The following is a 21,935-nucleotide window of genomic DNA, read 5'->3' as shown; positions in this document are numbered from 1 at the left end:
AGGTGGGTAGTGGTGGTGAAGTAAGATTATGATGATGATGATGATGATAGAGAGAGAGAGAGAGAGAGAGAGAGAAAGAAAGAGAGATATATAGAGGGAAAGAGAGAGAGACACACACACACATAACATTCGAATTAACTGTGTTAAGGGTGTGTATGTGTGTGGAGGTTAAATATATATTAAACCTGAAAAAAATGTGGATGAAATTTCATCGGGCAACCATCCCCATTTGGGGATGCTTTTGCACTTGTATATGTAGCTTGTTTTTTTATTTTTAATCAATTATATGCTCGGACTTTATTTCTTTTAATCGAACATATGCGCAGACTTTATTTTTTTTTAATTGAACCATATGCTCGGATTTTATTTTTTTATTTTATTTTATTTTTCTTGTTTTACTACCTCTCCATCGCTAGGTGGGTAGACATTTTCCATAATAATTACAGTTGTTCATTTTTGCATTACGCATGTTTTATGCTTATGTTGTGGTTATATTTTTTGCGTTTTGGGTTTACTTTATTTTATTTATTTTATTTTATTTATTTTATTTTATTTATTTTATTTTATTTTATTTTATTTATTTTATTTATTTTTCCCCCACCCGCCCCTCCGCTTTTTTTGTGCATGTGTGTGTACGGCCATAAAGCTTATATGCACATGTTTTTCTAAAACTTCTTTTTTAATTTCAAACTATACGCGTTAATAATTTGCGTCCGTGTGTGTGTCTTTTCGATTTTATTCCCATTTTTAAAAATAAGAATAAGAGAAAAAAGGATGAAGGGGAAGAAAGAGAAAATACAAAAACACACAACAATAAAATTTTGTGTACATTTTTTTATCTCCCATATTTGAAGCCCAAAATGGGAATTCTCTTTTTTTTTTTTTTTTTTTGCCAGCTTTTTAAAAAGTATATTTTTGTCTCCATCACGATTGTGTTTCTATATAGACTAAACATGTTATTTTATTTTTTTTCTTTTTTTTGCGTTTTCACTTTGGGTATAATATGTCACATATATTTATTACATACGTGTAGTATTAAGCGTGTATATGTATATATATATATATATGCATGCTCATATGTGCAAACATTTTTTCTTTTTCCTTTTTTTCAATTCGTGAAATCTCGCTCCTTTTGCAAGTGTGTTTTTATTAAATATTTTTTGTTAGAACAACTCAAATATAAGTCATCACGATATTAAGCACATATGTACTATTAAAAATAAGAAATAAATTTTTTTTTTTTTTTTTTTTTCTTTTTCGAAAAAAAAAGTAATGCAAAAAGAATGTGTAAAAACATGATTTATGGATTATGGAGGCTGGGAAAAAAAAAAAAAATATGTACTTAAAAAGGATACATGTTTTCTGCACTTGCCTTTTTTTACCCCGTTTTGGTATATTTTTTTTTTTTTTATATCCTATATGATACGTGTTAATTTTTACATGATGGTAGCAGCCTCTTCTTCCCATTTTATAAGAATGTCATACGGATGGGTTACATTTTCAGCAATAAACATGATGCCCATATAAAATCATAGTACAGAATCAAGATCAACACAAGCAAAATTGTAACGCACAGAATGTGTAATATTCCCGCACCAGAATTATGTCTCATCAAGGGAAGCAGTGGAACTGAAGACGCAAAAGGGATTTTTTTTTTTTTTTTTTTTTTTTTTTCAACCTCACACAGGAACATGATCATACATATATGTATAACACGCTTCGCCTATTTTTTGGCCTTTTGCTTTTTCCACTTGGCCTTATTAATAAACTTTTCAATTGTGGCTTTTTGTTTTTTTTCCGATCGTTCTATTCTTGCATACAATTTTCTTTTTTTTTTACTCAAAGCCATTTTTTGCCTGTGTACGTTTTGCCTGGTTTCATCTAATTGGCTGATTCTGTTATCATTTTGCGAACCGTTTGTGGAGTTCAGCATTTTGGGCATGTAATTATCTTCATTTTCTAACTCCATTTGATTATTTAAACAAGCATTTCTAAATTTCTGTAGGTTTACATTATTAATCTCATCATCTGATTTTAAAAGTTCGTTATCATTATTTGTTCGTTCAGCATGGTCATAATTAGTTGCTGCATTAGGAGAAGCATTATTACCATTATTGTAAATTTCCGCGTCTTGGTTCAAAATTTTATTTATTGTATATTCCTCTTTTTTTACAAAATTTTTAAAATTGTCATCTTCAATAAATGGAGATAAATGTACAGGCAATTTCTTAACATCCGTGGAGTAATCACTACATGGGAGTATTTTTTTTCGATTCAAACAATCAAATATGTATTGTGGTTGTATATACATCCTTTGATAATTTTGTTTAATGACTTGTGTAATACCTTCTTGCCCTTCATGTGATTCTAAAACTTCACGTGATTCTAAAATTTCATGTGTAATTTTTTCATCATCCAGTGTATATGGAGAATAAGGGGAATTCCAAGCTATGGAACCTCCACATGAAAGAATGATAATTGACAATATGTCAAATGGCATATCGGTGTGGATGTAATATACTTGATTTGTGAATAGTTCCTTCAAATTATCATGTTCATTGTTTATGTTATGGTTTACTTGTTCTTCTGTCCTTTGTTCACTTGATTCTTGTTCTTTAGTAGATAGATTCTCCAGATTTTCCAAATGATGTTTGATTTGTTTTTTTCTCATGACTCGATTATTCTCTTGAGTTAATTCTCCTACCGCTTGTGCAATCAAGCTGACATTGGTATGGTCCATTCCACCATTGCTATTCTTCTCATTATTTGTTTTTTCAATCTGAAGCTGGTCATCTTCTGATACCAGCTTGGATTTACAAAAAGAAATGAAATATTCATCATAGGAAAGATGATTTAATTTTTCATTTTTTAATTTTTCATTTTGTTCAGGGGGATAGGTCATATTGTCCATTTTGTACAACTTGAATAATACAAATTTTAAAAAAGAAATGTAGTATTCAATAAAAGTTGTTATGATGGAGAAGTCTATAGATTTATCTAAATATGGTGTAAAAACATGAGGGATAAGCCAAGTAACTTTCTTTTGCAATATTTGTGCTTGTAAATAATATCCCTTTACACTTATAAAACCTTTTTTTATTTTACTGGTTTTGTAAATATAATAGTGAAACTGATTTTTTAGCATTTGGCAATTTTTTACAAAATTATTCTTAATTCCAAATGTTTCATCTGATGGTAACAATGAGTAAGCAATTACTGAACTTAGTGCATCATCTAACTGTTCTATTGCATAAGAAAATATGGGAAATCTTTCTTTAATTATGTGATCCAATGAGTAGGTAGGAAAATTTTTTATTATTTTTTTACATTTTTCTTCATCTTCTAATGCTATTTTATATTTTTTATATTTTTTCAAGCATGTTGTTATTTTTCGAAAATCTTGGATAATTTTTTCATGCGATAAACTTTTATAATCATTCTTTGAATAGTATACTTTATGTTTGTAAAACTTTTTTCTATATTTTAATGGAATTTCTTTAAAATCTTTTGGATATATTCCTTTGAATATGCATAACTTTCGAAATTCTTTTTCCTTCAAGTAGAGCTTTTTCAATATGTACTTTTTCGTGAGATATTTCCCCTCTTTTTTCTTTTTTATTTTTTTCCTCAGCTTGTGGATATGCATTATGTCTGTTGGGATTAGGTTTATATTGCTTCCTTGTTGTTTTGAGTGACACCCGATTTGGGGATTTTTCTGAGTTACACCTGATTTAGGGCTTTTTGTGGCTTCTTTTTTTATACAGATAATTTATTCTACCAATACTGACATGAATATATGTTTGTATGCATTCTCATTCTGAAAGCACTTTTTTTTTTTTTTTTTTTACCTCTCCTGGATATGCTATATTATACAGAGGTGTAATTATCCACCTGTGAGTGAACCTTCAAAATGGTAAATTTATTTCTCTCCCGTGCGAAGAAAATGGTAGAAAACTCCTTTTCTTCGTTCTTTACTTAGTGAAGAAAAAGGGCTGTCAACTTTTTGGGGCTCATTTATGGAATAAAGGTGGAAAAAAGGGCTGGAAAATGGAAACGAAAAAAAAAATTTAAAAAAAAGAAAAAATTTTTAAGAGAACGAGAGTGAAAATTTTTAAGAGAACGAGAGTGAAAATTTTTAAGAGAACGAGAGTGAAAATTTTTAAGAGAACGAGAGTGAAAATTTATAAGCGAATGGGAGTGAAAATTTATAAGCGAATGGGAGTGAAAATTTATAAGCGAATGGGAGTGAAAATTTAAAAAAAAAGAAAAATTTAAAAGGGAATGGTAAATTTAAACTATACGATATGAAAATATAAGATAACGTGCAAAATTATTTCTGGCAACTGAAAAGAACGGGGCTTGTTTTGATGAACTCTAAATTTTATACACTTGGAAACTTTTTTAAAAAAAACCTACAATTTAAGAATATTTATCCTAGATGGGATGAAGGGAACAATCTTTTGATTTTTTTTTTTTTTTTTTTTTTTTTTATATATAGTTAAAATCTTTTGAATATACATTCTCGGTTACATATGTTATGTATTATTTTGTTTTAACTGTTCCAAACCTTCCCCTCATTCTCTTCTAATTCTGTATAAAAATATGTATACAGTTTTGCTATGAGTATTTTTTTTTAATGACCATAAAAAAAAAAGGCTACTTAACAACTTATTATTTATTTTTTGTGAACAAAGGAAGACGTAACTATATTATAACATTTTTTTTTTTTTTTTTTTTTATTCCTTGGGGATGAGAAAATAAATGCCATGTACTATGTACATATGGAATATGCAACATTTTTTATATATGTGATGTCGGTGGGGGATAGCTCAAATTTTGTGAATTAAAGAAAAAATAAAAAAAAAAGGGGAAAATTTTGAATCCTTTCAAAGGAGAGTTGTATGTAGAATATAATTAATATATTTGCCTCCCAATTCACCTGTTAAAAGAATTCCATTTTTTTGAATATACATTTTATGCATAGATTTTTTTTTTTAGGCTACCCATCCAATCGACATGCATGGGTGAAGGTGAATGAAGTATTTTCTTTTATTTTCTCTATTCTATTTCCTTTTTTTTCTCTATTATTTTTCCCTTTTCAATCTTTCACTTATGCCGCCTTCCCCATTATGGACACAAATCCGGGGCTACTACAAATAATAATTTCAACTTTTGCTAAGTAATTTTGCATGTTTTTTTTTTTTTTTTTTTTTTTTTTTTTTTTTTTTCCACGTCCTCATTGTGTGCTACAACAGAACATTCAATCATGAGAAGAGGAATGTGAAAGGTTGCCCATCCTTGTTAGCAATTATTTTATTTTTCAACAATCTTATACATATGTACCTTCACATGTGAATAAGGATGCATTATACGTTTCCATATGTCTATGGGATAATTTCCAATTGTGTAATGAATGAGGAAAACCACACATAGTTGGAGGGAGAGGGGGAAAAAAGTTGCCAAAATGATATAAGTTCCTCTCACATATTGGTGTCCAATAATAAATAGAATTATTTGCTTGATATGAAAAATAGGAACGAATTACCTACCTACCTAACCCCCCACCCCCAATTTCCATATAAAATTGATCGTAAAGCTTTTGCTACTCGTAAATGATTTTTCTAACGTTATATTTTTACATTAAAGTCGAAGAAGTTTATTAAGGTCGAAAAAAAGAATAAAAAGGGAGAGGAGGAGGGGGATTTTGTGGAGATACTTGAAAAAATACCATTTTAATGAATTTTATGAGAAGCCCAAGATGGCATTTTGTTTTCGTTAAAAATGGTTTATTAGGGTTCATTTTAGCAGGGTTTACTAACCATCCTTCTTTTTGTTCAATCTCAAATACAGTTCATTATCTCTTTTTATTTACTTTTTTTTTTTTTTTTTTTTTTTTTTTTAAAATATTTTAATAATTCACCTAAATTTGAAAAATGGAGAAAAAAATTCCTAATTCATTGTAGTGGATATCCACAAATTCGCTTCTTTTTTTTTTTTTTTTTTTTTTTTTTTTTTTTTTTTTTTGTCTAACTTTTTGCGAATTTAAATGCGCCAATGATGAAATAGGCAAATTTACTTCATATATAGAAAATGAGCAATTTTTTTTTAAATTTGTTTAAAAAAAAAAAAAAAAAAAGGAATAATGCGAATTTTGTTGTTACGATAAAATTGTTAGAAAGACAGTTGATGTGTGTAAATGATCATAAGTAATAAGATTACAGATATAGGAAGTGTAAAAGGAAAAAAAAAAAAAAAAAAAAAAAAAAAAAAAAGGTTAAGAGGATACATTAAGTTAAGAATTATTATTATTTATTTTTTTTTTTTTTCTTATTCGACTGTGTTTTCGGGAATTTATTTTTTGGAATATTTTTTTTATCAGTAAAAGGTTGAAGGTGTAAAATATGGTTTATAAGAACCATTGTGTTTCCTGTAGATGAAGAATGAAGAAAACACAAAGAAAAAAAAAAAATTATAAGAATGACGAAAATAATATTGTTGGAGAAAATAAATCTATTAGAAATGAAAATAATAAGTGTAGTCTTGATACCTCTTTTGAGTCCAACACAGTTGGAATTTACTCCAGCACACATTCCACACTTGACAAATGCGTGAATCGCCTCAGTGATGATAAAGAAGTTGCAACTGCAGAAGTTGCGACTGAAGAAGTTGCTACTAAAAAAGTTGGAGATATATCGAAAACCATAAGTGACACATGTGTGGAAGAGGCATCCTCTAATTTTGGATCATTTGGGATAAACGAAACAGTAATAAGCTCAGGGGAGAATAAGGAAGATGAATCCATTATTGGAAGTGCGCATGTGAATATGTGCTCTAGGAGAGGAAAAAAAGAAGATTCTGGGGTTGAGGAAATGGCAGGTGGCTGTAGAACTCATGTGGATCATTCTACGGATGAAGGACGTGACGAAAATGATTATGAAAGAACAGACTATATGACAGTTAATACATCTATTGATGTGATTAAATGTGAGACAGAGAGAGAACACACAGATGAAGAAAGTGTTATGGGGAAAAATACTCTTGAGAAGCATGAAAATGAATCAGGTGGTAGATCTTCTCATATGGAAAGTAGTATATGCGCTGAAACTAAATATAAAGAAAAGAAGGTTCCAATCAGAAAAAATACTGGAAGAGGGATAACTGCTGATATAATTGCGAATAATAATAAGCGAGATGAGAAAATGGATAACTTGAAAGGTATTTTGCATGATCAGCTAAAAAAAAAAAAAAAAATTTTAGAAGAAAAATTACGGGTCAGACAGTATGAAAAAAGTAAACTAGAAGAAGATGTTAAAAATGCAGGAGTAGAACTCTTTCGAATAAATAAAGAAAATGAATTTTTGAACAAAAAAAAACATGAATTAAGCATGTCTATAAAAAATATTAAATGTAGAAAGGATAAACAGCTATGTGAGAATGTAGAGTTGAAGAAAAATTACAAAAACCAAATGATGAGCTTGAAGAAGGAGCTAAATTACCAAACCGAAATCTTCAACAAATTTAATAATAGTCTCCTAGAATTCAACAACTTGAAAAAATATTTCGATTTGGTTAATGCAAATTCGAAGATTAGTGAAAACATGTTCTCCTCTGGTTTGGGCAAATTGGGAGGGAAGGAGTTCACACAGGAAGAATCTGAGACTGGTTCTCCAATCGTTCCAGATACAAACGTGAGAAGCAATGCAAACTGGAGGAACAGAGATGATATTCACTCAAAAGTGGATTCCCTTAATGACAGTTCATCATCATTTCTTGTAGGATCTGAAATCAACAAAAAACAAAGCATCATAAGCAAAATGAACCACGAGATAAACAAAATACAAAACGACATTAACACAAAAAAGGAAATTGAGGAGAACGAAAAAATGGAATCTTCCAATTTGGAAAGGCTAATAAGAGATGAAAAGGATGAGTATGGAAATTTAAAAAATGGGAAAAACAATTTGATGAAAGAGTTGAACGAATCGATAAATAAAATGAAACAAAGGGATGAAGCAATTGATTTAATGAACATAAAATTGAATGAGCTAAAATCTATTATACATGATTTGGAAATAGAAAAAGACGTTTTAACCAAGGAACATATGGCAGAAAAAGATAAAAAAGAAAAATTGCAAATAGAGCTTGATGCGTTAGAAAAAGAGTCTAAACGAGTTCAAAAGGGGAAAGAAAATTTAGAAAAAAAAATTGATAAAATTATAGAGGAAAATGCAAAGGCGAAAGTAGAAATACAAAATGAAAGAGAAAAATGTGCAGAAATGAAAGAAGAAATAGCGAAATTGAATAAAGACATGCAAAATAGAGGAAACAAAATAAAAATTGTAAAAAATGATATTAACAAAAATATTGAGAAAATTATTAATTTGTACACGGAAGAAATTAAAGTAAGTCATTTTTCTTCAAAACTGAAAAATGACCTAGGCATTGTTAAGGAAAATATAACAAAAAAGGAAAACGAAATTGAAAATTACAAAAATGGAATTGTCAGAATTAAAATACAACAAATTTTAGAAAGCACTAAAATAGAAAATATCCAAAAAAAAGTAAAAAAATTAAATGAAGAGTTTAATGAAAAGAATGAAAAATTTTCTAATTATGGTAATATCATAAAAAAAAATCATTACTTAATTGAAAACAAACAATTAGAAGTAGACAGATTAAATGAAGAATTTGATAAAAAAAAAAGAAAAAATTGTGATGATCATGGTATGCCAGTTACATTAAATATGAAAATACAAAAATTGAATAAACAAATAATAGACGTACTAAAACAAAGCAGAGAATTAGAAAAAGACTGGTTCATGAAGCAATCAGAAATGATAAAAATACAAAATGAAAATCAAAAAATCAGTGAAGAAATGTTAAGAGGGAAAGATTTGCGATTAATTCTGAGTCAAAAAAAATGTGAATTACAAGAAAATTTTAAAACTATAGAAAATGTGCTTAAAAAAATAAATAAAAATATTATGTACATACGTTTACAACTTGAAAAATTTTCTTCCAAAAATACAGATACCTTGGCAGAAATTAACAAAATTGAAGATGCCATATTAAGAAGAAATGAAAAAAAAAACATAAAGTGTGAAGAATATAAACATAAAAAAGAAAATTTAAAAAATGATATTACTAACTTGAAGAATGAAAAAGAGAAATATCAACAAGATCTCGTAAACTATGAAAATAAAATACTCCTTTTGGAAAATCAATTTTCTGAACAAAAAAAATTACAGGGCGTTATTAAACAGTACACAGATAATAAGGATATTCTATTTTTAAAGAAGCAAATACAAACCAAAAATACTCTTATAGAAAATGTTAAAAAACAGCAAAATGTTCTCTTAGCTAACATCAAATTGGCATTAAACAAAAGAAATGAATTGGATAACAAGAAGGAAGTTTTTCAAAAACATTATGACAATGGTGTTAATGTCTCCTTTAAAATACAGCACGAAATTTCATTCATAAAGAAAAATGTAAAGGATATTAAAAATAAAAAATTATCTCTAGCTAATTATTTGAACGAATTAACAAACACATATGACAACCTGACCAGTCAGGCGGAACATGAACAGACGAAACTCATAAATGTTAATAGAGAATGTAACATATTTGAAGGAATGCTAAAAGTTCACAGTTTTGAAAAAAAACATCGTTTTCAAGAATTATTAAAATTTCAAAATGCAGTAAAAAATATTACCACACTTGCAAACTCGAAGAAGCCGTATGACCATGTACGGAAAACTTGTTTTTCCTACAAGAAAAGACTCCTTGCCATTGAAAAAAAAATACGAACAGTAAATACGGCCGATGAAAATTTAGCTAAATTTATTTCTGTCATACTAGAGTGGGTTGTTAACTAAAGCGTAGTAGCACAGCATAAGGTTCAGGGCTTAACCTTGTCTTTTAAGATTTTGCCATATTTCCCCATCATTGCTATTTTTTTTTTTTTTTTTTTTTTTTTAAAAAAGGTAGACTTTTGGGCTCTCCTATTGTTGTATCATGTAATATGGCAGACAAGCAGATTTTTCTTTTTTGTTTTTCATACACTTTAGACTTTTATTTGAAATTTCTGCTTTTTCCAACTTTTTTAATTATTAACCAAATAAGACTAACACAATATGTACATTTTTTTTTTTTTTTTTCTTTTTTATGCATTTAGCTTTGCTTTTTCTTACATTGACATAAGTAAGATTTTGTTTTGCAACACTACTTGATGTGAAATTTTTGTTTGTTTTTCTTTTTTTTTTTTTTTTTTAAAGTTTCATTCCTTCCTGCGTATATCTATGTGCTTATTAACATACTGCATAGAGAAAATTGCGCGAAAATTATCCTAAAGAATTGCTTTAATAGTTATCCGAATATATGTTATTTTTTTTTTTTTTATTTTTTTTTTTTTAATGTTACATTCGAGCAACACTTTTAACAACGTTCTCTTTTTTTCTGGAAGAAGCGATATTTGCAAAAAATCAAAATTTTTCAATTTAAAAAAAGAAAGGTGTGAACACACGTAATAAGCTATAGGAAGGAGGATCATATATAACAATATAAAAAATTATAAATTTCCCTAATAAGGAAAAAATGACACCATATGTTTTTGCCTCCTTAACAAAGTAGATGAATTGGAAGAAAACACGATACTCAATTTAAGTAGCACAAAAAGGGTTCATTGGAGTGTAAGATTTCTCAGTCGTAATCATCTTATCCTTTTACAACTTCGTGCACTCCCCTGTGTTCTCCTAATTTTGTGTATTATTTAATCTTTTACTCTATTTTTAAAAATAATAGTGAAATGTGATAAAAATGAGTTTGTATGGAGAATTAGGAAGCGCTGCAATGGATGAGGAAAATAAGGAGGAGTTCAGAAAACTAATTCTGAAAAGTGAGAGTTTTATCGATGATGTGCTACACGAGCAACTTAGAGAACGACAAAAAAAGAGGGATGAAATTCTGCAGGATATTTTTGACATGTGAGCTACACTAAAAAAAAGAAAAAAAAAAATTTTTTTTTTCGTTTCGGCAGGAGGATATATATATCCCTTTATCTTTCTTTCGCCATTTCTGTTTGTTTGAGCTTTTATTTATTATATACTTTGAAGTTTATTTCGATTTAAAGGGAAGAGGTGTGTGTATGTGTGTGTGTCGTAGTATCTTTTTTCTACATGAAAATGTATCATAATACTTTTATACATTTGCTCAAATTGGTAATAACTACAGCACATTTTCTTTAACACCAACGCTACTGTTTATTTCTTCAGGGAAATTCTTGTTGAAAATCTTAAACTTTTTATTAACATTAAAGACCAAAAAGAAATAGAGACCCTTACCTCGCTAGGTTGTGACAGTTATGTTTATGCTGACATGTAATTAACGGAAAAAGATGAAAAATACCGATTATTATTCCACGTTTGTAGTTTTTTTTTTTTTTTTTTTTTTTCTTTTTTGATGCATATGCATACATATATTTATCTATTTATCTAGTTATATATGCACGACCTAGTAAATGCAACCGCTCACATGTATAACGAACTTCAGGAACACGTGCCCACACATCTTGCCCCTTTCTTTTAACAGATTAGACAAGAACAAAATTTTCATACAAATAGGGTATGAGTTTTATTTGGAAATGCCCCTTGAGGATGCCATAATGTTCCTGAAAAAGAAGATAAATCTTTACCAAGAGTAAAAAGAGAGATATCTCATTCCCACGCATTGTTTGCTCTGTAGACATGTGGGCATATATTTTAACGTGCATTTGGATTTACATTATATACCGTATCCCCAAGAACAATTTCAAGTTCAGAGAGGGACATGAGATTTTTTAATAATAATTATATTTTCACAGAGTCATTTTGTCTTCCTTATAACCAGTTCGTACCTTCTCTTTCCCTAATATAGCAAAGTGACCTACTGGAACAAACAAATATCACGCGTGAAGGCGCACATACAAATAGTAATTAATCTGAGACATTTTATATTCCACAATATTAATCTTTTCGAAATGATGAATGATTCATTTTAATTTTTTTTTTTTTTTTTTTAAGTTTACAAGTCATATCAATATTGCTAACTTTTGTTTTTTTTATTTCTCTTCCCTCCCCTATCCCTGAATACAGTTAATGAGAGCTATTTCAAATTTAGCCTGAAATCCTTACAGAAAAGGAACTTATAAAAGAATCTTCAATAGGTGGAAGTTTTTGTTAATTAATACACTTTTACCTCCCTTTTTTCCGCATGTCCTCTTTTTTTTCTGTGTGTGCTTCCATGTCTGCTTTTCTGTCTATGTGTGTTTTTTTTTCTTTTTTTTTGTTGATAAAAAGAAGCCATTCTACATTTGTACATGTATACTTAGTCATATTGTATTCCAAACTTTAAGCTATATCACTATGTATATTTCCTAAAGTCACTCACACTTTAAAATTCATACAATAAATAAATGTGTGTGCTTATAGAGCACAAAACTCTTTGTTCATAAAAGAGATCAAAAGTATACCTTTAAAAAAGTAGTCATTTTACACATCACTGATTTGTACATTTACCCCATCGTTTATATTATTCTACGTTTAAGGAAGTGTAGTAGTAATAATAAAAAGGAAAAATAAAAAGAATAAATTATATGATGTTTTTTTTTTTTTTTTTTCTTTTCCATATTTTTTTACCTGAACAGTGCTAGCCATATGTAATGTTTTTTTTTTTTTTTTTTTTTTTTTTTTTTTTTTTTTTTTTTTTTTTTTTTTTTTTTTTTTTTTTTTTTTTTTTTTTTTTTATTTTAAATGATTTGTTCATTATTTTTTGTAAAAAATATAGTATTGTTCTTACACATTCATCTTTTTACTTAAAAATGTGTTTAACTTCTTATTCATTTTGCAAAAAAAAAAAAAAAAAAAAAAAAAAAAAATTTGAGAATTAGCTTTTCAATTTTGTATGCTTTTTGAGTATTTTTCATTTTTATTTTATTTATCCCTTTAATCACTGTTTTCTTTTTTTTTTCTTTTTTTCAATATTGAAATGTTACTACTACTAATATTAAACTCAATTTGACTGTATGTTTTTTTTTTTTTATTTTATTTTATTTTTTAATTTTATTCCTATAGTTAAAGTTTGTTTGTTTGTTTTTTAAACATTTTTAACTGCACATGTGTTTTTGACTAATATAAGTGAACTTCCCTGTATCCCCATTGCAAATATGACAAAATAGGGTACATGGTTGATGAATGACAAATAGAATAGAGCAAAAGGATAAGATTTACATTTAGGAAGAAAAAAAAAAATAAAATATAAAATATCCCAAGTGAAGAAAATGTATGATATGGGGTCTTGTTTTCTTCAGTTCATATAGTTGGTTGCTTATTTATTTAAAGCAGCTGTAAAAATACTTTTTAGCATACAAATCGCAAGTAGAGCTTTACACAGTATTTATTTTATTTTTTAATTCTTATTTCTTACCTTCGCCATTCCCCTCTCACACACGGCATACTTTTCTGTTATGTCTAACAATGAAACCAGCAAACACTAAGGAAGATGTAACCCATAGGACTTCGAATAACAGTACTGTAGATGAAACTGAAGAAGAGCAGCTATATTCAGGGCCACTAAAAATAGAACAGTTGCTAGCCAAGGGATTTGTAAAAAGAGATTTGGAATTACTGAAAGAAGGTGGGTTACAAACAGTGGAATGTGTGGCTTACGCACCGATGCGTACATTATGTGCTATAAAAGGAATAAGTGAACAAAAGGCTGAAAAATTAAAAAAAGCATGTAAAGAATTATGTAATTCCGGCTTTTGTAATGCGATTGATTATCATGATGCCAGACAAAATTTAATAAAATTTACAACTGGATCGAAACAGTTAGATGCTTTACTAAAAGGTGGAATAGAAACTGGAGGAATTACAGAATTATTTGGAGAATTTCGTACAGGTAAAAGTCAACTATGTCACACTTTAGCCATAACGTGCCAATTGCCAATCGAGCAATCTGGTGGTGAAGGAAAATGTTTATGGATAGATACAGAAGGAACTTTTCGTCCAGAACGTATTGTAGCCATAGCGAAAAGGTATGGTTTACATCCAACAGATTGCTTAAATAATATAGCATATGCCAAAGCGTACAATTGTGATCACCAGACAGAATTATTGATAGATGCAAGTGCAATGATGGCTGATGCCAGATTTGCTTTGTTAATTGTAGATTCTGCAACAGCTTTGTATAGATCTGAGTACATAGGTAGGGGTGAGCTAGCTAGTAGACAGTCTCACTTGTGTAGATTCTTAAGAGGATTACAAAGAATTGCAGACATTTATGGCGTTGCTGTTATAATAACCAATCAGGTTGTCGCAAAGGTCGATGCAATGAGTATGTTTGGTGGTCATGAAAAAATACCCATAGGGGGAAATATAATAGCACATGCTAGCCAAACTCGTCTATATTTACGAAAGGGAAGAGCTGAAAGCAGAATTTGCAAAATTTACGATTCCCCTGTGTTGCCTGAGGGAGAAGCCGTCTTTGCTATCACAGAAGGAGGTATAGCAGATTATGAAGAAAAGTGAGACAGGGCTATGTAGCGGGACACACGCGTGTATTTATATATGAATGGGGGTACATTTGTGGAGGTTCATATGTGGAGGCACCTGTTTGTGTGTGCTTCTTTTCTTAAAAATTTCATATTTTTCAAGTTATTGAAGTCCATTTGTACACGTGAATAATACATCTATGTATACGCATGGGCGAATTATTTCAAATCAGTATCTTTTTTGTTCATGTTGTATATTCACGTGCACACATTATGATGACAATCCAATTTTTAGTTTTAAGTGAACTTTTTACATGTCTTATTGTAAGTCATGTGTTTTTGCTTTTTTTTATTATTATTCAATTATTATTCAATTGTTATGCAATTGTTATGCTATTATTATGCAATTGTTATGCAATTATTATGTTATTATTATGCTATTATTATGCTATTATTATGCTATTATTATGCTATTATTATGCTATTATTATGCTATTATTATGCTATTATTATGCTATTATTATGCTATTATTATGCTATTGTTATGTTCTTGTTATGTTCTTGTTGTATTATTATTATTTTACCACTTTATTATTTTTTTTTTATTTCATTTTTTTTTATTTGTTTAAAAGGGAGGGAAGGAAAAAGTGAGACTGAAATGTTGAAAGGAAAATGTTTTTTGTTTACAATTAAAAAATAAAATAAAATAAAATAAAAACGCTCTGTTTTTACACCTAATTGTACTAATTAATTTTTTATTAACAACAAAAAAAGACAGCTATTTCATTTTTTTTTTTTTTTTTTGTTGCTGATCTTACAATGGTATTATGTGTTAACATGCGGGAATTATTTGTATTTTTGCAATGTGTGTAACATAGTGACCATGCGTAGGTCTTTATCTGTTACTACTCACTTTTGTGTACTTCTAAAGATTTATTTGTTCATAATGCTGTGTGTATAATAGGTGTATGCGGGTGGGATATTCTTTCTCTTGATGTGTGAATATATGCGTTAGTATGTACACAGGTACAAGTATATAGTATGTGTTGAACGTGGCGTATTTTTTTTTTTTTTTTGTTGTATATCATGTTATACATGTGTTAACATGTGTATGTGTCTATTCGTTTATGTTTTATTTATTTATTTATTTATTTATTTTTGTTATAGCCTTAATGTTAGCGCATTTGCGACATTTTGTGACGGGGGTAGGGGGCAGGTGATTCAATTTAGAAATACCATTAAATAAGAACCTCTTATCTAAACGATCCTAAGTCGTCACACACAAGTAAGTAGCTTGCAATGGAGTATGTAAATTACATAGGCATAAAATAGTTTGAGGATTTGATAGAAATAGATAGTACGAGGATACCGTGCGGTTTACACGCGTTCTTTTTGCCTGCAATACATTTTGTGTAATGAGCAGATATAAAATTTAAAGGGGATTTTTTTTTTTCTTTTATAATTTGGAAATATACTTGTTTTCCAAAGGAGCAATTCCATAAATACTTAAAATGTGGAAACACGTGGATACACTATGTTGTTTATAATATAATTTTGTGAGACGTATTTTATATTATGAAAATACATTAAGATTGCCTTTCCTTTCTAGGTGTCCTTAGTAGAAAACGGTAATATAATTTATTATTATTTTTTTTTTTTTTTTTTCTATCCCCCTTTTTTTGCAAAACATGATTGAAATTGAAATGGAAGAAACTTCAAAAAAAAAAAAAGGATTATACAAACGTATTGCTAGTATGTATATATGAATACAATCGTGAAAGGATCGTTGCTGCATGATAAAAATTTTATTTGGTCATTAATTGGTAGCAAAATTGTTGATTTAATGATATCTAAGTCTGTTTAATATTATATGTGTTGCTTGTATATATATATATATATATATATTATATGCATATTCTATTAAGGTACATGGTGCGTAAAAACTACATAAAACAAAAGTTCTATTTTTTTTTATTTTTTTTTTTTTTTTTTGCTTAATGCAAAATCAAGGTTCAATGAGACAGATATGGATTCGATAAGCAGCGTTGGGATATTGGGTTGTGCATGGTATAAGCTTTTTGTTCGCATCTCTTTTATGCGCACCTTCTATGACCTTTTTAGAAATGTTTGTACAAATGATAATACAAATATTATCTGCTTAGTTGAACTCCACTAGTTGAACGAGTTGATTGAAGTGTTGTTTGGGATTTATTAGTGGCCTATAATCACACACAAGATTGTTCTCGTATTTTCCCACTTTAACAATTATGCAGAGTAGTTCGTGCAATGAAGAAGGAGAAATGGAGGTGCATAGATGTGCGAATAGGTACGTATATATGTATGCATTCTGAATGTTGTAACTCTTGCATTCTCATACAAACAAGTTAGGGAAGATTTAAACTTCAATCAACACAATAGCACACCATGGCGAATATGTTGCGATATTAATCTACAAAACAGGAAAAAAATTTCTTCTTCTTTCGCTGAATGTATATAAAAAAGGTTAAGTATGTGGATACATAAGATGTAACATGCAATTTTCTGTATAAAATGAGATATAAAAAAAAAAAAAAAAAACTTTGAAAAAAACTTTGAATAAAAGCCTTCCAAAGCAGTTACAACTAAATTGGCTCTTTCTCTTACCAATGTATAAAAAGAGAGTTTCTTTTATAAATGAAATAAAAATGTTTATGGGCTGTGAGCGAATGTTATGACAATTTTTGCATTTGGTAAAACAATGTATAATATCCTGTCGATATATGGAGTTTTAATGTATGAGGAATAAGCCCAAATATACACGCTAGTATAAGCACGTGCATAGTAATATATTATATGTAAACCTACTTACTACTCCTCTTTAAGTGCCCTAAGTAATACTACATATATTATAAGTACATTTTTTGTATGTATTTTTGCATACAGATTTACAGGTAACAAAAAAAAAAAAAGTAAGGAGCTGTAAAAAGAAAAACATATTGGCTACGAACATGTATACATTTTCCACGCTCAGTGCCAATATATATATATATATATATATATATATGCAATACATATGAACATATATTATTTGTATACAATTTTACATAAATAAATGCACTTGTACGATTATTTACACGTTATAACATACTCATATATTTTTCAACATATATATATATACAAAATTCATCACGTAAATGTATTTTTTCAAGCCATACACTTAGGAAATACCCGATCTGTGCCAAAAATATCGCAGAAACGTAACATAAAAAAAATTAAAAAAGGTGCTCAACATTTTTTTTTTTTTTTTTCCCCTTTTTTTTATCTTTTTATAGTACACAACCTGTGAATGTGGGGGGAAGAAAAGAAAAAAAATACCAACAGGATTTATAGAGAAATAAGGTGTTTTATTTTTAAAATATAAAAAAAGCAAAATAAAGTGAAGCGAAAAAAAAAAAAAAAAAAAAAAAAAAGCACAAAATGTGATAAATGTATAATGAAAAAAGAAAAATGTTTACATATATATTATATATATATATATATATATATATATATATATATACAGCATATTACTTACATGCGCAAACGTGGTATAATACCATATTTGTTATGATATAATAAAGAAAAAATATATACTTATTAAAAAGGTACTCCAACCCATGCATATGCATACGTAAACGTGCATGTTACATTAAATACATGCATATATATTGCTGCATTTATATATAATTGTATATATTTATATACTTAAATATATGTACTTATTATATACATATGTACACTTAATGCATTATTTGTTCTTATGTATATTATATTTACTTACTATTTAATATATTTAAATACATGGAATATACATCCATGAGCCATAGCCACATTTGTTATGTACTTGTGTATTATACATATACATGTCACCTATTAAAATATATTTTTATACATGCATAAAACATTTAAATTTTCACACGACAAAATAAGTATGTTTTATCGCAGTTATATGTATGTGAAGCTACATAAGAGTATATGTTTATTTATATATATAATATATATATATATATGTATACATACATATGTAAGCCAATATATAGCGCATATTTTATTATATGTTATACATATGTATATATGCATATATATAGACTTTTCAATCAAACAAGAAATAATATATACATTTTACTTGTAAGAAAAAAGTGAAGAAATTATTTCAAGTGTAAAATAAGTGAGTATAGTGAAGAAAAAAATTCACTTGACCAATTGTACATATTAAATGTAGTGTATATATATACATACATACATATGAAGTCACAAATAGATGATAGTTCTTATGTTTAACTTAGTATCAAGAGGAACAGGATTTTTTTTTGATTTTTACCTACTTAACACTATCAGTTTACGTGTTTTGCAATCTGCATTCTGTGTTTTTCGCTATCCTCAGTTCCATCTCTAGTCATATCGTGAATAGAAACCTAGTGAATGCGACCAAACGGAAAAACAGCTTCAGGGAAAATCAACTTAACGACATACCTGTTCATTCCATCCTTATCCATATGTTAGCTTAGTCTCCATATATGTACACATATGTAGTGAGTAAAGAATTAAGAAGCAAAAAAAAGGTGCAAAAAAAAAAAAAAAAAAGCGAGTTCGCACCTCTTTATTTTTTTCCCCCTTTCGCGTTATTATTATTTATTTATTATTATATCATATTTCATATGTCATATTTCTTATTTCTTATTTCATATTTCATATTTCATATTTCTTATTTCATATTTTATATTTCATATTTTATATTTCATATTTTATATTTCATATTTTATGTTTCTTATTTGTATTGCGAACACAACCAGAAACTGTGCGCAATTGAGAGAACAAAATAATAAGGCGATCTTTATTTTTTTTTTTTTTTTTCCCTTTTCATCACAATCGTTCTGAAGTTTTATCATGCATGTTACCAATATATGATTATACAAACTTGCACTTATGCATGCATGTAAAGATATAAACTTATATGTACTTATATGTGCTCGCAATCCCCTATGTGCTTCTTCAAGTACCTCCTAAGAACGCACACGCATACACATATGTACACACATACACACACACATACGCACATATACACATATGAACAAAACATGTGTTGTTTATTGTCGACTCAATTATACTGAAGTGTACGAGACTAAACGTTGCATGCCAAAACGTGTTACGTGCTGAGATACTTGTCTATTTTTATAGCACACGAGAAACATTCACATTATTATATATGTTAATCCATGTTAATCCATGTTAATCCATGTTAATACATGTTAATACGTGTTAATCCCATGTTAATAAATATTAATACATGTTAATATACTTGAACAGAATAAAAGATCCTATTTATAATGCTACGCATGTCAAAGTACATTTTTTTTTTTTTTTTTTTTCTTTCACTTCTTCCCTTTAATTTTAAATATTGCTTTCAGTTACGTGGTCTTTTTATTGGCCTAGTTAGATCGTCATCGCATAGTTTGCACTTTCTCTTTTTTTTTTTTTTTTTTTTTCTCTCTAACGCATGCGTAACTCTTACAGTTGCGTATATGTAAATATATGTACAACTACATATTTGTACATTTATGTAACCCAACCCATACAAACGTTGTTTTGGATCACTCAGAAGATATAACTTCAGAACGGCTGTAGGAAGGATATTATATAAGAAGAAAACAGAAAACAGAAAACAAGAAAAAAAAAAAAAAAAAGAAAAAAAAAAAAGAAGATAATATATATGCATATATAAATATATATATATTACATATGTAAGAATTATTGGGAGAAGCAACATTAAAAAGCATGCTCATGAAAATTTTTCTAAAGTAGTATATTATACTCCAGGTAAATATAAGAAACAAAAAATTCCACATATATCTGTGAACCGTTGTGCGCAAGTGTGTTTATAACTGCATGAATGTATATATATGCACATATTTCATTTTTGCAAGTTTCCATATATCCTATAAAATGTTTCGAGCTTATTGTGAGAACACAAGTTCGACTGTTTGTTATTAGGGGAGAATTTTGTAACTTTTTTTTCTTTTTTTTTCATGTATTATATTTTGACATGCATATTTTCCTGGAATTTATATTTCCATTTTTTTAAGAAATATATTTGTGTCCTTTATTTTGTATTGAACAATATACATCACTTGTAAGATTAGAGAATCTGAGTTTCACCTTTTTCATGTGGCTTCCTTTATGTGTAATGTATTGGTATGTTTAAGGAGGAAGCCCCACTCCCCTCTCTCTCATTCTCTCCCATGTTCTCTCATTCCCGCGTGTTTTTTTTTTTTTTTTTTTTTTTTTTTTTTTTTTTTTTCCTCTATGTGTTGAGAATTAAATATGCATGTGACCTTATAAGTAAAACGTTTCTATTTTTTTTTTATCAGTTTTATTATTTTATTTTATATATATTTTTTTTTTCTTCTTCTTTTGTATTATTTTGTATGTAGAAGATTCGTCCTTTTTTACAACCTGCAGACGTGTTTTTTTTTTTTTTTTTTTTTTTTTTTTTTTTTTTTTTTTTTTTTTTTTTTTTTTTTTTTTTTTTTTTTTTTTTTTTTTTTTTTTTTTTTTTTTTTTTTTTTTTTTTTTTTTTTTTTTTTTTTTTTTTTTTTTTTTTTTTTTTTTTTTTTTTTTTTTTTTTTTTTTTTTTTTTTTTTTTTTTTTTTTTTTTTTTTTTTGTGCTTATGCACATATGCATGTGTTTTTTTCTTTTGTATTAATATTATTTTTTATTTTTATGTTTATATTTTTTTTTTTTTTGCACGTCCTTCCTATATTTAGTACACAGTTGTTATTTTAGAGTTATTGTAAATAATGATTTAAGGATATATTGTATGGAAAACTGATTTTATTTTTATACTTTATTTTACTTGTTTGAACATTTTACGATCACATTATGTTGGTTTATCACCACATTATGATAATTTTGCTATCACATTATGATAATTTCGCTATCTCAGTGTGATCGTTTTATTATTATTATATGACATCATTATGACAACGTTGTGTTTATTTCCTTTTTATTTATTTTCATTTAAAAGATATTATACACCCTCAGCTACATGTGCAATTGTGTTCACGTAATTTTACATATGAATCTTTGTGCACACAAAGTATAGTCATTTATAATTTTTTCTCCCCAAAAAAATAGTGGGCGTAAAATAGGGCCTATTTTTTATTTGCAGCAGATTAGGAATATGTACAATCTTAAACTGCTCCATATATGCAAATAGGTACATATATGCAAATAGATACATATATGCAAATAGATACATATATATTTATACACATTTATGCACGCACATATGAATTAGAATACACGAATGAAAAGGCAGGAACTCATGAATACTTAAGCACCCATTTACGCAGTTGCATATTTCTGTCAGTTCATATACACTTTTTATTT

At 28.0% G+C, this 21,935-nt stretch overlaps 4 protein-coding genes across 4 annotated transcripts; 3 read left to right on the top strand and 1 right to left on the bottom strand.

Annotated features, from left to right (window-relative positions):
- Positions 1 to 1,723: 1,723 nt before the first annotated feature.
- PGO_090530 (pescadillo N-terminus domain containing protein) lies at positions 1,724 to 3,646 on the bottom strand (the record flags this gene model as incomplete). The annotated part of the gene is made up of 1 exon (XM_028687643.1): positions 1,724 to 3,646. One exon carries the CDS (start codon positions 3,644 to 3,646, stop codon positions 1,724 to 1,726), a length of 1,923 nt encoding a protein of 640 aa, XP_028543444.1.
- A 2,794-nt stretch (positions 3,647 to 6,440) lies between these two features.
- PGO_090520 (hypothetical protein, conserved) lies at positions 6,441 to 9,878 on the top strand (the record flags this gene model as incomplete). Its single annotated transcript, XM_028687642.1, has 1 exon — positions 6,441 to 9,878. The coding sequence occupies one exon, from the start codon at positions 6,441 to 6,443 to the stop codon at positions 9,876 to 9,878; it is 3,438 nt and encodes a 1,145-aa protein (XP_028543443.1).
- Positions 9,879 to 10,818: 940 nt separating this feature from the next.
- PGO_090510 (prefoldin) lies at positions 10,819 to 12,161 on the top strand (the record flags this gene model as incomplete). The annotated part of the gene is made up of 5 exons (XM_028687641.1): positions 10,819 to 10,985; positions 11,274 to 11,378; positions 11,590 to 11,697; positions 11,914 to 11,968; positions 12,132 to 12,161. The coding sequence occupies 5 exons, from the start codon at positions 10,819 to 10,821 to the stop codon at positions 12,159 to 12,161; spliced, it is 465 nt and encodes a 154-aa protein (XP_028543442.1).
- A 1,350-nt stretch (positions 12,162 to 13,511) lies between these two features.
- On the top strand, positions 13,512 to 14,564 carry PGO_090500 (DNA repair protein RAD51; the record flags this gene model as incomplete). The annotated part of the gene is made up of 1 exon (XM_028687640.1): positions 13,512 to 14,564. The coding sequence occupies one exon, from the start codon at positions 13,512 to 13,514 to the stop codon at positions 14,562 to 14,564; it is 1,053 nt and encodes a 350-aa protein (XP_028543441.1).
- Positions 14,565 to 21,935: the final 7,371 nt, after the last annotated feature.

This window comes from Plasmodium gonderi, assembly GCF_002157705.1.
Source record: "Plasmodium gonderi DNA, contig: Chr09, whole genome shotgun sequence".
NCBI classification, from domain to species: domain Eukaryota; phylum Apicomplexa; class Aconoidasida; order Haemosporida; family Plasmodiidae; genus Plasmodium; species Plasmodium gonderi.
Note: the sequence above shows the minus strand (reverse complement) of the source record. Positions and strands in the feature narration are given on the sequence as shown.